The sequence below is a fragment of the Trachurus japonicus genome, chromosome 6 (genome assembly GCF_045865225.1).
Source record: "Trachurus japonicus isolate A0001 chromosome 6, Traja_1.0".
Classification (NCBI taxonomy): Eukaryota; Metazoa; Chordata; class Actinopteri; order Carangiformes; family Carangidae; genus Trachurus; species Trachurus japonicus.
This window is the reverse complement of record NC_140912.1, coordinates 26,951,770-26,971,087: the sequence shown is the minus strand read 5'-3', so window position 1 is coordinate 26,971,087 and position 19,318 is coordinate 26,951,770. Positions and strand designations below refer to the sequence as shown.

General features: G+C 41.3%; 1 protein-coding gene across 1 annotated transcript in view; it reads right to left on the bottom strand.

The window, feature by feature from the left end:
• The window catches only part of spon1b (spondin 1b), a 104,075-nt gene that overhangs the window by 48,226 nt on the left and 36,531 nt on the right, over positions 1-19,318 (bottom strand). The window contains exon 6 of the mRNA XM_085780075.1: positions 18,376-18,524. Within this exon, the coding sequence (XP_085636201.1) occupies positions 18,376-18,524 (149 nt within the window). The remainder of the gene's footprint in view (positions 1-18,375; positions 18,525-19,318) is intronic.

Sequence of the window (19,318 nt, the reverse complement as noted above, 5' to 3'; positions counted from 1 at the left end):
TGATCAGATTAACCGTTTACATGGACCTTGATCCGAAAATCGACCGGCAAGAAATTTCTTTCCGAATGAGCCCGTTGGGATTAAAATTTTTGAGTTCCCATTTTATTCAGATTATTTGTGTCCATAAGGGGTGTAACAGTACACACAAGTCACGGTTCAGTACGTACCTCAGTTCGGGGGTCGCGGTTCGGTACAACAGACACTACTGTAATTGAATGTAAAACTAAAAACCATTTTCTGTTATAAAAGTTTAGAAAAAAATAAGAAGAAGAAAAAATAAAACAAGTGCATTGGGAGTGTTTTAATACCATTCATTAATTCTAGAGGAAAACTTGCACTTGACAACTGACAACTATTATAAAAAAAAACAAGAAACTGACATCAATGTTGGTTTACACAGTTAATTATGCGTTAACGTGTTTGATGCGTGTCTAGCGACGCACTGTGCATCCGTGAAACATCTCTGATGGACATGTAAACATGGCTGCTGTGACGCTGCTAGCCACTGCAGATGTTCATATCTAACTGTGGATCAGGTCGGGTCTGGTATTAACGGGCCGAGTCTGGTCCGGCTGATGCAGAGATACCAGAAGGTTCAGGCTGAGCTTCGCTGATCCGTACTGATCGTATGAATATATTTCTTTAAATCCTGTTCATATTTTTCTCTCCAACTTCTCCTGAGGAATAACTTTTTCTTTTTATGAGTGTGTCTGTAGATTAAAAGCTTTTTTGTCTCATATTTCTTTATTTTTTCTACAGAAAACATAGAGCGTTATCTCCTGTTTGATCCTGACTGATCGTGTTGCTGTGACCACAGATGTAGATCATTAACACAGCTGTGCCTTCATGTGTAAAATTACACAAACGCTGCAGATGAAACAAACACATCTTCCCTGCTGTCGTGTGACAAATACATGTGTTTAATCTGCTACACAGGGAGAAAAAAACCTGACAGTCTACACTTTGCTGTGGGCAGCTCACTCATCACCGAGAGCCAAGATCAATTCTTTCCATTTTCTGTGTGAAAACAACTTTATTATTTTCTCCCTCCAGATGAAGGAAAACCTTCCTGAAGTCTTATTCCGACTCGCCATCTCCATCGTGATCGTTCGTTACTATGGCTCTATAAAACTGTCTCCTCCTCTCTCACAGTGCACATTAAAACACACACCTCCCTCCCTGTGTGTGCACCACCTCCGCCTTGTGCCTTTGCAGTAACCAGAGGTGTCCAGCTGTTTGTGCTGGCAGGTCAGAGTGGTATAGAGCTTCAGCTGCTCCTGCACTCTCACCTGTTCTCCATTTGCTCATCAGCTCCCTAGCAGCCTGCACGTAGACCTACAGTTCAAACATGTTTGAATTTTTTGAGCCGACTCTGGACACAATGTGATAGTGTGTAGCTACTGTTTACCAACAGCGAATGAAAAAGAGGAGTTATAGGACACAGAAAAACAGCGTCTGAACTGAACTCAACGTCAACTCCTACACAACTTGATCCATACCTGTTTTTTTTCTTTTTACTGGATTTCCTACAGAGGATAACTGCAAAAAAACAACAGCAGCAGCAGCGGCGAGCCATATGTCGCCCATGTTTGTTTACACTTTGTAAAAACTGTTGCCTAGCATTGCAACAGGGTTCACGGGTGGAATCACTTTCGCTGACAGGAAGTTAGCAGATGATTAACCGCTGTATGTTGTTGGTAGGAGGCTGATAAAGCAAGTTGGGAGGTAGAGTTAACTAACCTCGCCTGTGGAAATCAATTCACATCTACACCTTAAGAAAAAGCTCCCGCACACTGTCATCACTTGTAGAGGTTTTATTGAGCAACGTTTCGGTCCTGAGACCTTCGTCATCTACACCTTAAAAACTCCTGCAAGAGTTAGGTGCGTTCAGGTGGCTTCAGTTGGTTTGACAAATTGTGTAGACCTAATCTGTGTTCCCTCATTTGGCGCAGTCGTTAAAGTAGACATATCATGCCCCTTTTCCACAAATTAAACTAGTTCCCAGGTGCCTTAAAGACATGCTGTGGTCAAAATACCCCAAGGATCAAACATTACAGCTCTTTTCATCCTCTCAAAACAGCCCTGTTCAGAACGGCTGGTTTCAGTGCCTGTCCCTTTAAATGCAAATGAACCACTCCTCGCCCCGGGTAGGGGTGGGGTTATGCAAATTCAAAAGCTTGTTACATCACTGGAAGACATCTGAGGGAACAGCTTGTAAAACCACATGGATTTCAATCTAGGGAGCCTGAACATTACAGATTATTTTTTGTCAATTCTTGCATTTTGGGGGCCAGAAGGCAAGATAAATGCCCAAATATATGTTAAAGAGCCTTCAAAAAGTGATATTTCTATAATATGTCCCCTTTAAACGTGTGATCCCCAGTCTTTTAGCTGGACATACACTGTATGTGTTTAGATTTTTGAGCTGAATCTCTCATTTGAGAGTCAGCACGAACAGGGTGATGCAAGAATTGATCATCTGCTCCTGAACGACCATCGAGATGATCGGACGAATATTTGACAAGTCAGAAATTTGGTCCGTGTGTGGCGTACAGCCTGGCTAGCGCTGTTAGCACTTGTACATGTACAGAGTGGCTGATGATCAGACCGAACAGTGTGAGCACATAAATCCTGGACCTTGGGGCTTTACATTATAGACGACTTAGTGAATCGTACAAAATGAGATGGAGTGTGTTTGTCCTGCTTGGTTCTCCGTATCCTTTGTTTTCGTTTTATTTTTCTAGTAAAGCCTCTTAAACTCTTCCCTTCGAACATCTGTCTTCTGAGTCACGCTCTTGGTCCTTTTCCATGACAAACAACGACACAAACCCTCTCAGCAGCAGCAGCAGCAGCAGCAGCAGCAGCAGCAGCAGCAGCAGCAGCAGCAGCAGCAGCAGCAGCAGCAGCAGCAGCATCGGAGGACATTAATGGCTGCACCAGGCCAAGGACGTTTCTCTGTTTGCAAAATGACCAGCACAAGAATAGAGGCCAAATGGTGCAGGACAAAAAAAATAGTCTAAAAAAACCAACAACTCTCTGCTTCATTGTGAAGGTTCATGAGGGAGAGAACAGCTCACAGTTTTCACAAGGTCACTTCAGATGAATCTAATAACACACCTATTGACTGGAGCCAACATGTTTCCACTGAACAGGAATTAAATGAAAACATAATTTCCTGGTAATAAACATTCAAGGCCACGTGACGTCAATGTTCTCGGTCTGATTCATGTAAAGTTACTCAATAATAAATGAAACTGCAGTCATTACAGTTCCCCTGTCACGCACCTTCCTTCATGCAAACAACACAACAATGAAATTACATTTTCCTGATCATTTCATTTCATTATAACTGCTGAAACATTAATGTTAAGACATTTTAACCTTTTATAAAACAAAACAGTATTGAGTATGGAGGTTTTAAACTGGTTGCTGACAGTGATTCTAAAGAAAAACATTAAAATATTACATTTTATTGATAATAATCAAATAAACATGACAATTACACAGCTACTCGTGATATTTTGTTATCTATACCGAGTGTGGTAGAGGGAAGAATAACAAGAATAAGAAGAGTTAAAGTAAAAACCTTCCAGTGTTTCCCCGCGGTGTTCGATGACTTGATATCCTCATTCAGAGATCTCTAAGCTGTAATTCCCCGTACTCAGTGACTACATCACATGTATAATTATTGCCTCTATGTCTGCTTTAAAAGCCATTTAGAGGAAGTTTAGATCAATGTCTCTGGTGAAACTCTTTGAGCTCTGAACCTACAGAGAATTATCCAACTCTACGGCTCGGTGGCGTTTTCTGCTGGTCTGAGTTGATGATGACGTTCAGTTTACTTGTCTAGACTGTGGTTAAGTTCTTATATCCTCACTAAACAGCTTCTATAAAATAGACAGAGAAAATTATTGTTCACTTCCTGCTCAGAAGAACTCCATGCTAGATAAAGCCACCGTTAGCTGCCAGCTGAGGACAGGCTAATAAACCAGCTAAAGGTTAAAGGTTAATATGTATTTATGAGCCTGTGGTTAAAGGTGTATGTCGCTTTATATTCAAAAATACCTTTTTGTATAGTTTCATTTTAACTGGAGTTTTTACATTCACAATAATTCACTATATTACCAATTAGTGAACAGTTCAGACATTAGCTAACAAGGTAGTTAACAACAATGCAAACACTGAAAGGCGATGTCGACCGAAGCAGCACTGTAGGAGATAATATATGCAAAAAAAAAGATAATATTTGGTACTACATTAAGCTACATTTTCCAAGTTTTAATCCTGTGTCTTTGTGTTAGCTCACATGCTAAATGTGTGAAACAGTTCAGTTTCAGTTTGGTATAAATCTCTCCAGCAACGATACAAATCGTTCACCTGGAAATATTTCGCTTCACTAAAGATGAACGCTGTTCAAGACAACTCGGAAGTTACTGAATAGTGGGAGCTCCAACTCGGAAATGTCCGACTTCTGACATCATAGCGTTCACACTACAGGCTAACTCAGAGGAGAAAGAAGTTTGTCATCTTGTGGCTGATTGCTGAACATGAAAAATATGCAGCAGCAATTTATGCTTTTGGAAGCAGCAGATGAAGATGAGTGAAAACACTGACAAATAACTTCTGTTACAATCCTATTCCTGCCATTAACGATGAGGATCAAATTGGAAAATCGGAGCTCTGAGATGATACCCTGTTTCTGACCTGTATTTTTCAGAGTTTAACACCGTTCCATTAATTTTTCACAACTCGGAGCTCGTTTTTTTCTGTGTTGCCTTGAATGCAGCAGGAGATGCTCAAACTGTTGATAGAGCAGCTACATCTGCACTATTTTTAGATTCCTCCGTCTCTGACAAAACATTCGTATCACCATCATCACCACTATTCTTGACCACCTACAATAGAGCCTAATTTACGACATAACAACTTGAGCCCGTCTTCGACAGCTTCACAGGATCTAATCACAAACACCTGTTCCCACTCACGCTCTCACAAACTGAAGAATAGCAGCTCATCAGGAATCACCCCAACACACAAACATTACAGTACATAATCACCACACACGGGTCAGGCAGTAATTAGTATAATCAGAAAACGTTGTAATTAATTGGCACTAGAAGTCAAAAAATCCGACTTTAGATCATAAATCAAACTCATCAGGCTGAAACACTGGACTCAAATGATTGAATTCAACACAATAAATCTGCTCATGTTTGTAAACAGGGATGTGAGAAGAGTGAGGCGAGCAGCTTTTTCACACCAGAGCTGTGTCTTAGCATTAACTCCAGTTTACGCTCTAACAGCTTCAGGATAAGTGATATTCTTCTCCTCTCTCACACTGACACATCCGACGCTCGCACCAATGTGTCTTCACCTAAATTTATGCGACCTACACCACCACCACCACCACCACCACCACCACCACCACCAGGCGCACATTTGTTCCCATCCACTCGCATCTTTCCATTGGATGCGTTTTGCAGTCAAGCAGCCTTAAAAAAAATTCACACTCGGGGCCTAGTGGAAGCGTTCGCACCTCCATCTTTAATGTCACAAGATAAAAAAAGGTCTGCAGTGATCGTTCTTTTTTTTCTTTTCTTTTCTTTTTTTCGCAGGGATGCAGCAATTAATTGGGACTAAAGTGAAGTGTGAGGGAGAATAAAAAAATGAAATAATCGTTAAAGAGTGGAAGAGGAGGATGTGTCTCGTCGGCTGTCACTGTCTTTATCCTCCGCTTCGTTCGTCCACTTGTCTCCTCTCCTGAAACTCTCCACCAATTAGAGTCAGTCGTGAGACGCTGTCCGTCTGTCAGCCGCCAAAAAGCTTTCCAAAAAATCCCCCCTGGACCCTCCATGTGTGTGTGTGTGTGTGTGTGTGTCCCATTGTCATCAGCTGCTCCCTGACTTAACTACCCCCTCACCCTCTCACAGCTCAACCCAAGACAGAGCTACATAATACAACTCCTACGTGTGCACAAAGTACACAAAGAGGAAAAGACACATGAGCTGTCTCTTATTTCCCACCCACCTCTCGCTCTCTGAGACAAGTCAAGTCCAAATATAGAGCAGCAGCAGACAACACCCTCATATTGACTTGTTGTATGACCAGTTTGATACACCTGAAAAAGTCAAGTGTAACTGTATCCACACACAGCGAAGAGTAGACATATATCAAACACAGATGTGAAAAGCATTAAAGTGCGCAAAATAAAATATGTAAATTATGAAAATAAACAAGCAATGCATCGTTTTCAATAGAGCAGCAGGTGTAGGGGTTAAAAGAGTAATATATTCTCCTCAGTGTTTATCAAAGATGACACGTATCTGATTAAAAACTAGATGCCCGGAGGCAGAGAAGTGCGAGGATGTCGGGCTGCTGATGTGACGGCGGCTGCAGGAGTGCGAATTCATCCAGACACGACGTCCGACCAATAAGTATCGAGATGTGATGATGAATAACGAGCGTGCATTGGGAAAAAAAAATAAAAAATTCCCCCCCAATGTTCCCATCAAGAAAACGCTGCTGGCGACGTCAGCGTGTCATTATTTATGAAGCCTTGACAAGGTCCCACCTCCTGCTCCCACAAAGTGACAACATGATGTGACACGGTTACCATGTAGTCAACACCAAGTAATTATGTCCACCTGCGAGTGTTCAGCTGTACTCTGTATCACTGCAGCTCCACTCACACTCCCACCTCTCTGTTTCCTTCCCCTGTCTTGTTGAAAGTGAGAGCTGCTGCAGATGTTCCCTCAGCACCGTACGCCACTGCTACACCACAATATAGTATCAAGTACCAGCACCTGGGAATCAAACCCAAGGTGCATGTTGTCATTACAGAAGCCAGCGGAAGAGAGGGTTGTCCGAATGTGACGTCTTCTGTTGTTTTCCTCAAGCCGAGATTACTTTTTCTTTCTTTTCTTTTCTTTAACCTTTATTTAGATCTCGAAGGCCCTTGAGGGTAAACCCTAATTTCCAATGACGTCGAGATCAATCGTCAAATCAAAACAACAATCACATAACAGTTAATCATAATAATACAAATCAAGCAGCAGTTACATAAAGTACGATCACGCATTATCAACAATTTTAGGATTATTTTTGAAGCCGTTACATTCAGAAGCGTGACAATGTTTTTAAACTGGTCCAGGGTAACAAATGAGTTTATTTTCAGAGATCGTTGAAGAGAGATTACTTCAATATAATCTAGACCTGGAACTTCAGTAGGTTTTCAGTTCAACATCTGTATCAGACGATAATAAATTAAAAAGTCTGTAATAGTCATTTGCAGATATAAAAATGTACTGTATGCCGTTGTGTGCAGTCAGCATGCAATAATTAAGCTTCAACGTGTCAGTTGTATGGAAGTACTTTGTACTTGAAAGAGACAACAAAAATTACTATTTGCAATATTTATAAAGCACCAGTGATGTGTGTGATGTCTGTATCTATAAGTGTCATCACAATAAGAGTTAATTAAGGCTTCATTCTAGATTAGGAGAGACTTGGTGTTATTCTCTTCAGTGGAAAAAAGAAGAAGCATATATCAGTATTTATTTACATTAGCAATCGGCCAAAATAAGTTTGAAAATATTTGTGTGTCTGCAAAAATCCAAAGTCGTGCATCCCTAACCTTAAAGCAGAAGTAAGCGGAATATTTATGTTAATATAAGGCTTAAATAAAAAATATCTTCCAACGGCAATCACTTATATAGAGTGTTTGGTCTGAAACACGGGTCTGTCAGTCACTCTGCTCTGCTGTAAGCCGAGGAGAAAACTTTCCTTGTATCCTACAACCTTTATCCAATGAGGAGAGAGAACGGCATAAAGGGGCGGCCCTCTCTGTGTGTGCAGCCAAGGGATGCGCGTGAATGTGGTTTCGTAGGGACAAGGACCAATAGATCCATGACGAGGGTGGGAACTGCTAACTCCATCGGAAGATGGAAGACAAGAAGTTAGCCAAAACGACCGGATCGCTTACTTCTGCTTTAAGTGACACTGCTAATCTTGGACAAATTTTAAGAGTAGCAAACAAAAAGCAATAAAAAAAGAGTTGACAGTGAAAAAGCTGAGATAAACCACAATCAACTAAACTATAAACTTTAGTTTAAAGGTACAGTATGTAAGAAATCTAAAGCAACTGGCCGTAAAATCCTCCTAATATGTCACAGAGACTCAGGAATAATGTTCATATAACATGATGAACTCACCAACAACAATAGTACAGCCAGAGTATTCGCATTAAAAATCTTTTTTTGCAGACTGCAAATCATGTTTATGTTTTGAATTTACGTGTTTACATGTTGTGCCACCTAGCCCTCTCTCCTCTCTCCGGCGGCGTCAGTGGCATTTCAGCCTCCGGCCGCTACAACTGGGAGAAAAAATTAGATCTCTGCGTTTTGAATTTGACTGCAGTAACTGTTTTTGGCCACATTCTTACATATTGCACCTTTAACATAACATTAGCAAAGGATGCAAATGCTGGCATCTCTCAGTAAGTTAGCTGCTCATCTGTCTGTGTCTGAACTGAAGCCTTTTATAAATACTGGCCTATCTGGGAATGTTAGATACAAACTTGGAGGCTAAAGCCAGCGTGCTAACCGTAAACATAACTAAACTAAACTTAATTCAGCTCAGATTAAAAACTTTCTTCTTTCTTTCTGACATCTGTTCATCCATTATTACATTATATTCCTCAGACTTACTGAGATAATAACTGACATAATGGTAAAAGTGCAGAGACAATGTTTGTACATTGTCTGTTTATTAGTTAAGACATAATGCACTTTGCCTGTTAAAGTGAAATTCCGGCGTAAGTGTAAACCATGGTCAAACACACCGTAACACCGAGTTAGACCCCCCCTCGAGAGATCAATTTGCCCGACCGCTACATTCACGAGATCCACCAACTTCAGCAAATACCGCAATATCGCCACACACGGCGCTCTCCGGATCCACTGCCTGACCGCAACCAAAACGCCACCATTTGCCCAAAATAATGCTCAGAACTGCACCAAATGTCATCAATAGTACACACAGGGTCCCAGCACGTAGTACGAGTTGTCAAACATCTGCTAGCTTTGCCTGTTTTCTTTAGCAAGGAGATGCAACTCAACTCACCTACTTCTCCTCCTGGAGCGGCTTGTTGGTGAGGAAGCCCTGACGAGTCGATCACCGAGTGCACCGGAGTTCCGCAGCTCAATCAACAATTACCTCATGGAAATACAATCAGAGTTTTTGTTTTTTTTATCTTGCATATCACTTTATAACTATTATTATCGAGTGCTGGCCACGATATAGGCGCAAATGAGCATTTTTAAGAGCTGCGGAACTCCGGTGCACTCGGTGATCGACTCGTCAGGGCTTCCTCCACAACGAGCGGCTCCCGGAGGAGAAGTAGGTGAGTTGAGTTGCATCTCCTTGCTAAAGAAAACAGGCAAAGCTAGCAGATGTTTGACAACTCGTACTACGTGCTGGGACCCTGTGTGTACTATTGATGACATTTGGTGCAGTTCTGAGCATTATTTTGGGCAAATGGTGGCGTTTTGGTTGCGGTCAGGCAGTGGATCCGGAGAGCGCCGTGTGTGGCGATATTGCGGTATTTGCTGAAGTTGGTGGATCTCGTGAATGTAGCGGTCGGGCAAATTGATCTCTCGAGGGGGGGTCTAACTCGGTGTTACGGTGTGTTTGACCATGGTTTACACTTACGCCGGAATTTCACTTTAAGTTAGTGACGGTTGAGACTGGTGGATGTTGTCCTATGAACGTTCAATAAAACCTGGTTCAAGTAGAGAAGATAAATCTCTGACCTCGTACTGTTACTTTATCCACGACCTGAAATGTAGATTGATTTAGTGAGAACTAAGTTTAAAGTAAACACTAAGAATAACCAGTGTTACAATGATGTATTCATTTCTGTGAGAACACAAAACCTTTTGTAGCTATGTCCTAGTGTCAAATAAAATAAAATAAAACCAGATTTTTAATATTCTTTCCTGTTTGCAGACATTTCCCATGGTAAAAACAAAAACTACAAAGACTCTCTGTACTGAAAAAAAGACTTTCTACTGTAAAATACAGAGAGAGAAGAGTGAGAGAAAGAGCTGATGCTGCTCCCCTTCACTGCACGCATGTCGAACAGCGATCCTGGCTAACTACCAACCCGACGGAGGGAGAATTTCCCTGCTGAGGCGTTTGTGAGCGGCAGCAGCACAAGAACATTTCTCTCAGCAGAGAGGGAGAGACGCTGTGACGGCTCGAGTCGACAAAACATCTCGGAGAGCGGTGACGGTTTGTGAACATGCACACACAGATACACTCGGAGAGAGAAAGTACATCACTTAGCATTACTTCCCCTGCTCTTAATCTGACAGGTGTCAGACATAAGAAAGGAATCGGAGGGAAACTTTGGAGTCCTGCTGCGGCACCTGGTGTTTTTTTTTTTTATTCTCCTCTATTCAGCGGTGCAATCTGGACGTCTACTAGAGGCAATAAAGATGTAGGGAGTGTTTGCCGCTTGGCCTTTATGTCTATCTGTGGCACGTCTGCAGCAATTTCCTGGAGGTGTTTTGAGCAGACGGTTGAAAGTGAAGGATAGCTCTCTCGGTCCTCTTCTCCTTCATCTCATCCCCCCATCATTTTCTGACAATCTATCTGAAATAAGGCCTTCGAAACAAAGAGAAAATTGTATACATAGCAAAAAAAACACGATGAGAAAATAGAAAGAGGATAGAGAGAGAATAGGATGGCGTAAAAAATGAGACACTCAAGAACAGAGGGAAACTGATCCACTCATAAGAGCATGAGGAAAAAAAAGAGGGGGTGTTATGGTGGATTGTTCGTGAAGGGATGTCAATCAGTTAGTCAGTGAGGTGTTTGGAGAAAATGTAGAGAAGAGGAAGGAGAGAAATCAAGGGTGGATGGAAACGATGCAAATACAGAAGAGAGGGATTAAGGAAAAGAGATACGCAGAGAGCTGGGATGATGGAAATGAGATATTCGCTGATGTTCTTCAGTGTTTCCTGTTGCTGATTTTATAAATATTTCACTTCAAATTATGGATTTTCATGGAAGATTAAGGACGGATGAAAGAAAGGAAATAAACAGATTCAAGTAAGACTGGTTAGAAAGAAAGGAAAGAAGACGGTGAAGGGAAAAAGGGAGAGTTACAATGGCATTATGCAAAAGTTTGGGCACCCCTGGTCAAAGTTTCTGTTAATGTGAACAGTTAAGCAAGTGGAAGATGAAATGATCTCCAAAAGGCATAAAGTTAAAAATGAGACACTATTTTGCAATATTTCAAATCAATTATCAATATATTATTTTTGTACAATTTTAGAGTGAAAAAGGGGAAACAAAGCAGCAGCGTGCAAAAGAATGCGAAACCCAGGAGACTTGAGCTCTTAGATAACTTTGACCAAGGTATCAGACAAGATATTTACTATTTACACACTGTGATAGTTTCCAAAGGGGGGGCTACTAGGTACTAACTATGCAGGGGGCCCAAACCTTTTCCTTTTCTGTCATTTTGAAAATGTAAAAGATGAAAATAAAATATATATACTGTGTTTAAAATGTAAAGGGAATGTGTCATCTGTAACTTTATGCCTTTTGGAGATCATTTCATCTTCCACTAACTGTTCACATTAACAGGAATTTTAAACCAGGGGTGCCCAAACTTTTGCATGATGTCACTGTATGTATGGAAGAAACAACAACAGAGGAAGAGGGAAGAAGCCAAAAAAAAGACAGAGAGAGGAAAGAGAGAGGAGAGTGATAGAGAACTTCAGTCAGTACAAAGTGAAAGTTGAGTAGAAACCTGCAGCAGCACCTGCTGCCAGCAGCGAGTCACCGTGACACATTTCTAAGAGTCAAACTGGAAGTCAGACTGAGACTGAAGCTTTGTTGTGTAAAGAAGTCTCACTTTATACAGAAGAAATATCAGCTGCAGGTTTCTCTCCCCCAGAGACGGCCTGAGTCTGGCCCCGGGCAGGAAACCACCCGGCCTTTAGCCTCGTGAGCTCGCTGTGTGTCCACCTGCCTTTATGCTCCGGCCTCCTATTCTTTTTATTTCATTCTTTATTTTTGTCCCTCTGCTTTTGAAAAGGAAAAGGTGAGCTGCCGCCTGCTCCCTACAGCGCTGAGACCGGACCTGCATTTATTTATTTATTTATTTTTTTAAAAACATGTAAAGCTTCCACATAAAAGCATCACACGTCAAAAGGCTTCTCACAACAGATGTAGCCATGACAAGTAAATGCCCCGAAGCGCCTGCTGAGCAACGCAGGCCGAGGGAGAGAGAGAGGGGGGAACCCAGCTGACAAATCCTTTTAGAGGTGAGCAGAAGTGCAGCGTGGAGCGAGCCAGCTGCGGTAGACCTTGAGATTTTGGGATGTGTGTGTGTGTGTGTGTGTGGGATCACTCAGAGGCCAGAGAATTGTGTTAACTTCATTAAAATGTAATTGACTCGGCCCGTGATCACACTTCTCTTCTTTAAATGTGGTACCAAGGGCTCGCCGGCCGGCAGCTCTTGACATTTTGCTGTCTGTGATCACACCTGGCAGAGAGCATGTGGCATTTCACAGCAGGCAATAATTAGAAAGCTTTCCTTTTTTCTTTTTGGTCCCATGTGTCGGCGTCGCTGTGGCCTTGTAAAAGGTTGAGAAGTTACTCCTTGGCCGGCAGCTCTTCACATTTCACCACCTCCACTCGTTGTGATCGTTACACACTCTCGGCTGCGTGTGACATTTCCGAGCAATCACTAATTAGATGCGCCGTGTAATTTTGTTTCCCGGAGTAAAGAGAGCGGTGACATTAAAAGGACAGTTTTAGTTCATATCTGTCTGATCTTACCCCACTGACACTTGCTAAGACTGTGCCCGCTTTTAATCACTTAATAAAGACCAGAGGGAGGGTGTGAGTTTTATATTTTAAACTTAGAAAATCACAGAAAGTTGTGACCTTCTGCTGCCTTTTTTCTTTCTCAGACAAGAACTTATAACTTATTATGTCTTAGCATAGCATGAATACCGAAAAACAGGGAGAAGCAGCAGCTAGCCAAGTTCTCTCGACACCCAATGAGATATATATAACATGCTGTGAACATATGTTAATTGTATGTTCTTAATTTACTTACAGTATATCTAAGTTTACAGTATAAAACATAGATCTCCTCTTCGCCTTTTTTCCTCATTAGTTTTAAACATCTGAAACTTTAAACATCTAACTTTCAACACCCTGTACACAAGCTCAACAGTACAGATAAGTAGTTTATAGGTGTTAGGGCTGTTAAAGTTAGCGCAACTTTATTTAATTAACGCTGATGATAATTTTATTATCATTTTACTAATCACAAACGTTTTTGTTGCAAGCTTATGTGGCTCATGTTCTTCGCTCCTACAGTAACTACTGCGGTCTCATTTAGGGACCATCGACAAATTACAATTTAAATCACAGACAGCCAGTGTAGGAAAAATGACACTGATATATTCTAATGTAGGACTAATATGATCATTACAAATGTATTATTAATTAATAATTAAATAAATAATGATGTGAATATTGGATAATTTATGTTTTTTTCGATAGCTTCCAAGTAATGTGACCTAATGACCCCGAACCAATGCAGAATGGTCTAACTACTCTAGATGAATAAGACTCACCAATTTGTATGGTATTTTAGTGCTTATTCTATTTTATATGAATATTTTTTGGGAAAAAACAAACTTTTTTTTCAATCGCTTCCAAGTCATGTGACCTAATGACCCCAAACTAATGCAGAATGGTGTGATTTTTAAATACCAACGGTATGACGTCACTGGATGTTGTTACACAATACACTGAGTTTCTGTTATTTCTACCAACAACAAAAAAAGCGATTAATCACAATTAGAAATTTTGATTGTTTGACAGCACTAATGGGTAATCATACATTTACATACATATTTGTATGGGGTAGACATATACAGTAATTCAATATGTTAAATTTTCCAATTTCTAATTTACTGCTACATAGTATAATTATAGATATCCTTCTTATATATTCAAGTTCATACTATGCTCCTGAAATCTCTGTATTTCTGTGCTTGTATCTCATTTGTTGAGTTGGTTCATGTATAAAAAGGTCTGGGGAGTTATATGCTGTAACTGAGAAACAACAGAAGTTGCAGCTCTGTGCCTGAATTTTTGTTTTGAAAGTGTTTTTTTTTTTTGGAGTCTCTAAATATTACCACATCTCTGCATCTAATATGTAGGTCACCATATCAGTTGAGAAATCCCAACTCTTGACAATGAAACTTGCTGAGTTTGTGGGGAATGTGCATAATACTGATGATAATCACAGTGAGTTTTATGCAGTAAATCTGACTTGTATGAGAAAGTGGTGGTGCAAAAAAAGAGTAAGACAGGTTTTGGGTGAAAAACACAGATATTCTGTTGTGTTAGGTCAAGTGAGTCTTAAACCTTCTTCAGGCCGCCGCTCTGTTTGTCTTTAGAGGATGCGTACCTTATTCTGACAGCTTCACTGAAGTGACAAACTCGCTTTAGGATCTTTGCACGTTTTAACCTGTTGAGTCTGCGGTGCCAGCGTTTAGACCGACCCATTTTCAGAGAGTAGCTGCGACTCTCAGTCGGTGTGCAGCGATGTGTTGTGTAGCTTATATATGTGCCTGGAGCTTTTCAAAATGAGCTTTATCACACATATTTTCCACAGACTCGTTCATGTCAGGTCCTGTCCCTCGAGTCTTTGTGCTCACATGCTGAGCAGGGAGCATCTGATGGACGGCGGTGACGTCCAAGTTCAACTTCAAACAAACAAGCAGGAGGTTTAAATTTAGGTCATGTTTGTGTAATCCCTGCAGCAGCAGTTCTCAACTCTGACTTTGACGGGTTTACATCACAGAGCGGGCTGTTGTGTCAACATCTGGACCAAATATTTACTTGCAGAACAAGCCTGCCTGTAATTTCTGATTGGTTATTAAACGCTGCCTCATGACTTTTCCCAACAACGTGATGTCTTCCTGCGTTGCACAAGTTCTGACAGAGATGTTCTGGCTTGTCTTCAAATCATCACAGCGAGAGCTCTCTCTGGTCTCGCCTCGTCCTCCCTCCCTGCCTGTCTGTCTGTCTGTCTGTCTCTCTGTCTGCCCGTCTCATGTGTGTGTTAGCGAGGGGAGCGTGGGTCGGCGCTGGGCTGGAGAGGTCGGTCTTAAGTCTTTGTCCACACATCACCACAGCTGATTGCTCCTCTGGATGGTTGGGATTCTCAGCTAAGACAGGGATTACTGACCCATGTCGGCTTCCCACCTTTGCAGCAGCCACTTCACTGTTCACCCAGTCTGAACTCGGACGGCCCAGAGAATTGAAAAGAGTGCGTGTGTAGTGTGTGTTGCAGTTTGTATCTAAAGAATAACTAGATATATGTTTTATCTACAGGATAAAGTGTGTGCACAAGCACTGAAATGAAGCCCTGGTGCCATCAGTCGCTCCTCTTTACTGATGAATACACTTCGGCTCCATTTATGTGACTGACTGCTGATGATGATATGAAAATGATTTGACTCTGGCAGCCCATCTGGCACACAGTCGCCTCACTTTTGCTCTGATTATTTATCTCATAGCTACATCTCAACTGGAGTATTAAACATTAATCCAATGTTCTCGTGAGAATAAACAATTTTCCAGCTGTGGGACACTATTTACTCCTCCGTTTGCCTCCCTGTGGAAGACTTAAAAGAACAACAAACTGTCAGTTTGACTAACGTGCTGAGCTTCAGAGATGTTTGTAGGCAGTTTTTGTTGTTGTTGTTGCCTTTGGGAAAGTTTGGTGTTTCTCCATTCCCAGTCCTATATAAAAATCTTTGTACAGTGCACAATAGATGTTACTCTACATTGTAAAATAAACAAAAACATATCAAAACCAATTAAATCTTATTTGTGTTGTTAGAATGTTGAATACTTTGCCTAATGCAACTTTTCCTCTTTAGGAAATACCACCATAATATAATATTATTATGAGTGCCTGGTGTCAACCACTTGATATGGCCAAAAATGTATTGTGTTATAATACTGTCTGTGTCACATGTTCCTTGAGGGCAAAACAATTAAGTCTGTTGATCAGAAGTGATAAAAAAAATAGTTTGACTACATGATGTAAATTTCTTAAAAACATTCCTCTGTTTCCAGCTCCTCAAATGTGACAATTTGCTGACGATGTGCCGTTTTATATTACCTAAAATACTCTACTGTTGCTCCGACAAAACTACACTTACTTTAACATTTGATTGATGTTTTCTCCTTTTCACTATTTTTAGACATTGTTTTGATTACATAGACTAGAAACAATTCATCAATAACTATTCATGTGATGTGATTTAACTTCTTGGACTTCTTGTACATTTCAATCAGCCCCCAAGATGAAGCTCCAGCAGGAGTTCATGGAGGTGACTACCTCACTGCTGAGACCTTTCTCTCTTTAGTAATCAGTTATTTTATTGAAGAGTTTGGACCACTATTGGTACACCTGTTGTGTTCATAATTATTTTTCGTTCTATTTCAGTATTTTATTTAACTTGATTTAACTGTTGTGCTTGTGGGTCGATGCGGCCTCTCAAATTGAAAATGCAGCCGACTACAATTTTAAGCGAAACGTTTACATTTAATGAAACTTTTTTTTGACTCACGGATTAGAAAAAGTTTGAAGACTCCTTGTGATAGAGTCCAAAAACTCAATAGCTGACATTCCTGTGTACAGTGTACAATCAAGCTGTTTCACTCTACAGCTCAATAGCTAACATTCCAGTCTACAGTGCACAATCAAGCCATCTCATTCGGCTATGAAACGGGCTGAAGTTTCCATTGTGTCAGGGTAGTTATTAGCCCCAGAGACAGACAGAGCCAGCCAAGAGAGGAGTTAGGGCTGTCCGTCAGCCTCTAATGTCTCTACACAACAGCCCAAACCTAAACTGACAGGCACACACCACACTGACAGCCCACTAACAAAACACTATTGTTCCCCCGCAAATGGCCAGGACACACCTTTCAGTACCCAGAGAGTGAGAGAGGGAGAGAGTGGCAGGAAGAGGATGCACACACGCACACACACACACACACACACACACACACACACACACACACAATTGCATACTGAAGGCCTGAGTCGACCCAGCACACGGGAGCAACATACATGTAACAAGTAGATTAGGGCTGGTCCATATGGGTGAATGAAATCAGCAGTGGAGGCTCCACTAATGGACAGTCCAGCGTACTACTGTATTGTTAGGACTATGTGGGCTGTGTTTGAATGAATTGAAATGAATAAAACGAGTTGAGGGGGCAGGGATGTCAGTGGATGTGCAGCACAGGTGCAGGAGGTTAGTTGCGGGAGAGCAAAATAAAACATTTTAGGTCAATTTCAACGATCTAACAATATAAACGGTGGTGGACGCCTCTGAGCCCGGTCCAGTCATGCTCTCTCGACTGTCTGAGTGTGCACACAAAACTCACACGCTCTTGACAAGCTGATGCAACGCCGTATCCTCTTGGGAGCGCTGTCCGGTGGATGCCTGCCTTCCAAAAATATCTGATCCTCTAAAGGCTCAGTTCCCTCAAAAAGAACCACGCCGATGTTTTTTCACGGAAGGAATCTCAATTCATGCAGGATGGAGTCGAGCATAATGAGAGGGTTGAGCTCCGCGTCGCTATGTTAATGCTTCGTCTGATGTAAAAAAGGGAACTTCACTAGTGAACTGCTCATCATTCATCAGCTGCCATTTTGACAGAGGGAAAGTAGCTTAGCTTGAGTCAATTTAGATTCTTATTGCTCGTCATTAAAGGGATATTCCAACATTTTGTCAAATTGGCCCATTGCCATAATCCCTATAGTCATAGCAGTAGGTTCGTTACCTTTAATTGTCGGTGCAAGCTATTTTTAGAACGGCGGAGCAGAGCCGCGAGCTGCTCAGAGCTACGCTAAGGAGGCTCATGGGATTTCTTGGTTTCTCTCATCAAACTCATCAAATACACAATCCAACAACTCCAAAATGCTCTGTTGGAGAAGTTGTGACCTGCACATTCACCACGCTGTGAGATAATAACAGAACGTTACGAGACAGAGTTGTTTTCAAAGTAAATTTAGAGGTGAACAAACCTACTCCTAAAACTATGGGATTATTGCAATGGGCCAATTTGCCAAAATGCTGAACTATCCCTTTAACCCCACAGTGCGTTGTAAATGAAAGAGTGAGGGTTAGATTGTTCTGTTGTTGTAGTTGCAGGAAACTTCTTATATCGATCTCATTATTTGGTACCCAAAGGTTTGGTCCAAAAAACAGGACACCAAACCAAAAGGAAAGACATGGACATCATCGTCTGTTCTACCTTCTGTCGAATCTCCTCTTCCATCTTGATCGGCGACCCGAGCTCAGCCACCTGACGGACGCCCTCGCTGGCGTAGCCTCCGTACTCCCACAGCACATACCCTCTGGAGTGAGACGCTCCGATCAGAGCCGACCAGTGGTTGGCTCGTCCTGGAAGACGAGAAAAACAGAAATCAGCGGTTTGAGTGGCTTCTAAATGAATACTAGCTAATTGAACGAGTAGCGAGCTGGCTGACTTCCTTTTTCAGTCATCAGTCGTCTTTTATCCGTGGTTGTTTTTCTTGATTTGCTGAGGTCTGTTACCGTCTATACACAGAATACTGTATGGAATTAGTCAACAAATTAAATCTGATAACACTGATTATAGATGATTAGCCTGATGTTGTGCTACTGTTTGTCAATTTATTGCTTTCTGCTACCAATGAGAGTGACATCTCCATCACACAGTGGTTTTACAGTGAGTTTACTGAGGAGTGATTGAAGTAAAGGTGCAGAAATTAGTCATTATCATGATGTTTCCAGGCAACCAGTGGATATTTGAAACTGCAGGCTGAGAAACAGTCCAGGACAAAATGCACCCATCAAACCACAAGACTTCTTTTTACACTTTGGTCTTTGTTCAGATTACACAAAGCAGATTCAAGGTTTCTTCCTGTTTCTAGCCTTTATGCTAAGCTAAGATATCTGGCTGCTGAATGTCGCTTTATATTTACAGATTTAGATTCGGAAAACTTAAATGGGAACTATGCAAGTCCAGTCGCTTGTTTAATTAAAAGGACATAGAAAAATCAATGGACATAAGCGTATATCTTTTTTTTTTTTTAAGTATGGTATGTGTAAAATGGCACAGTGCATCAGAGGTTTATTACTTTATGGAAGCAAATAGAATAGAAAAAGCTTGTGAGCTTTGTGTGAAACTATTTCAGGAACTGTTATTTCAGTGA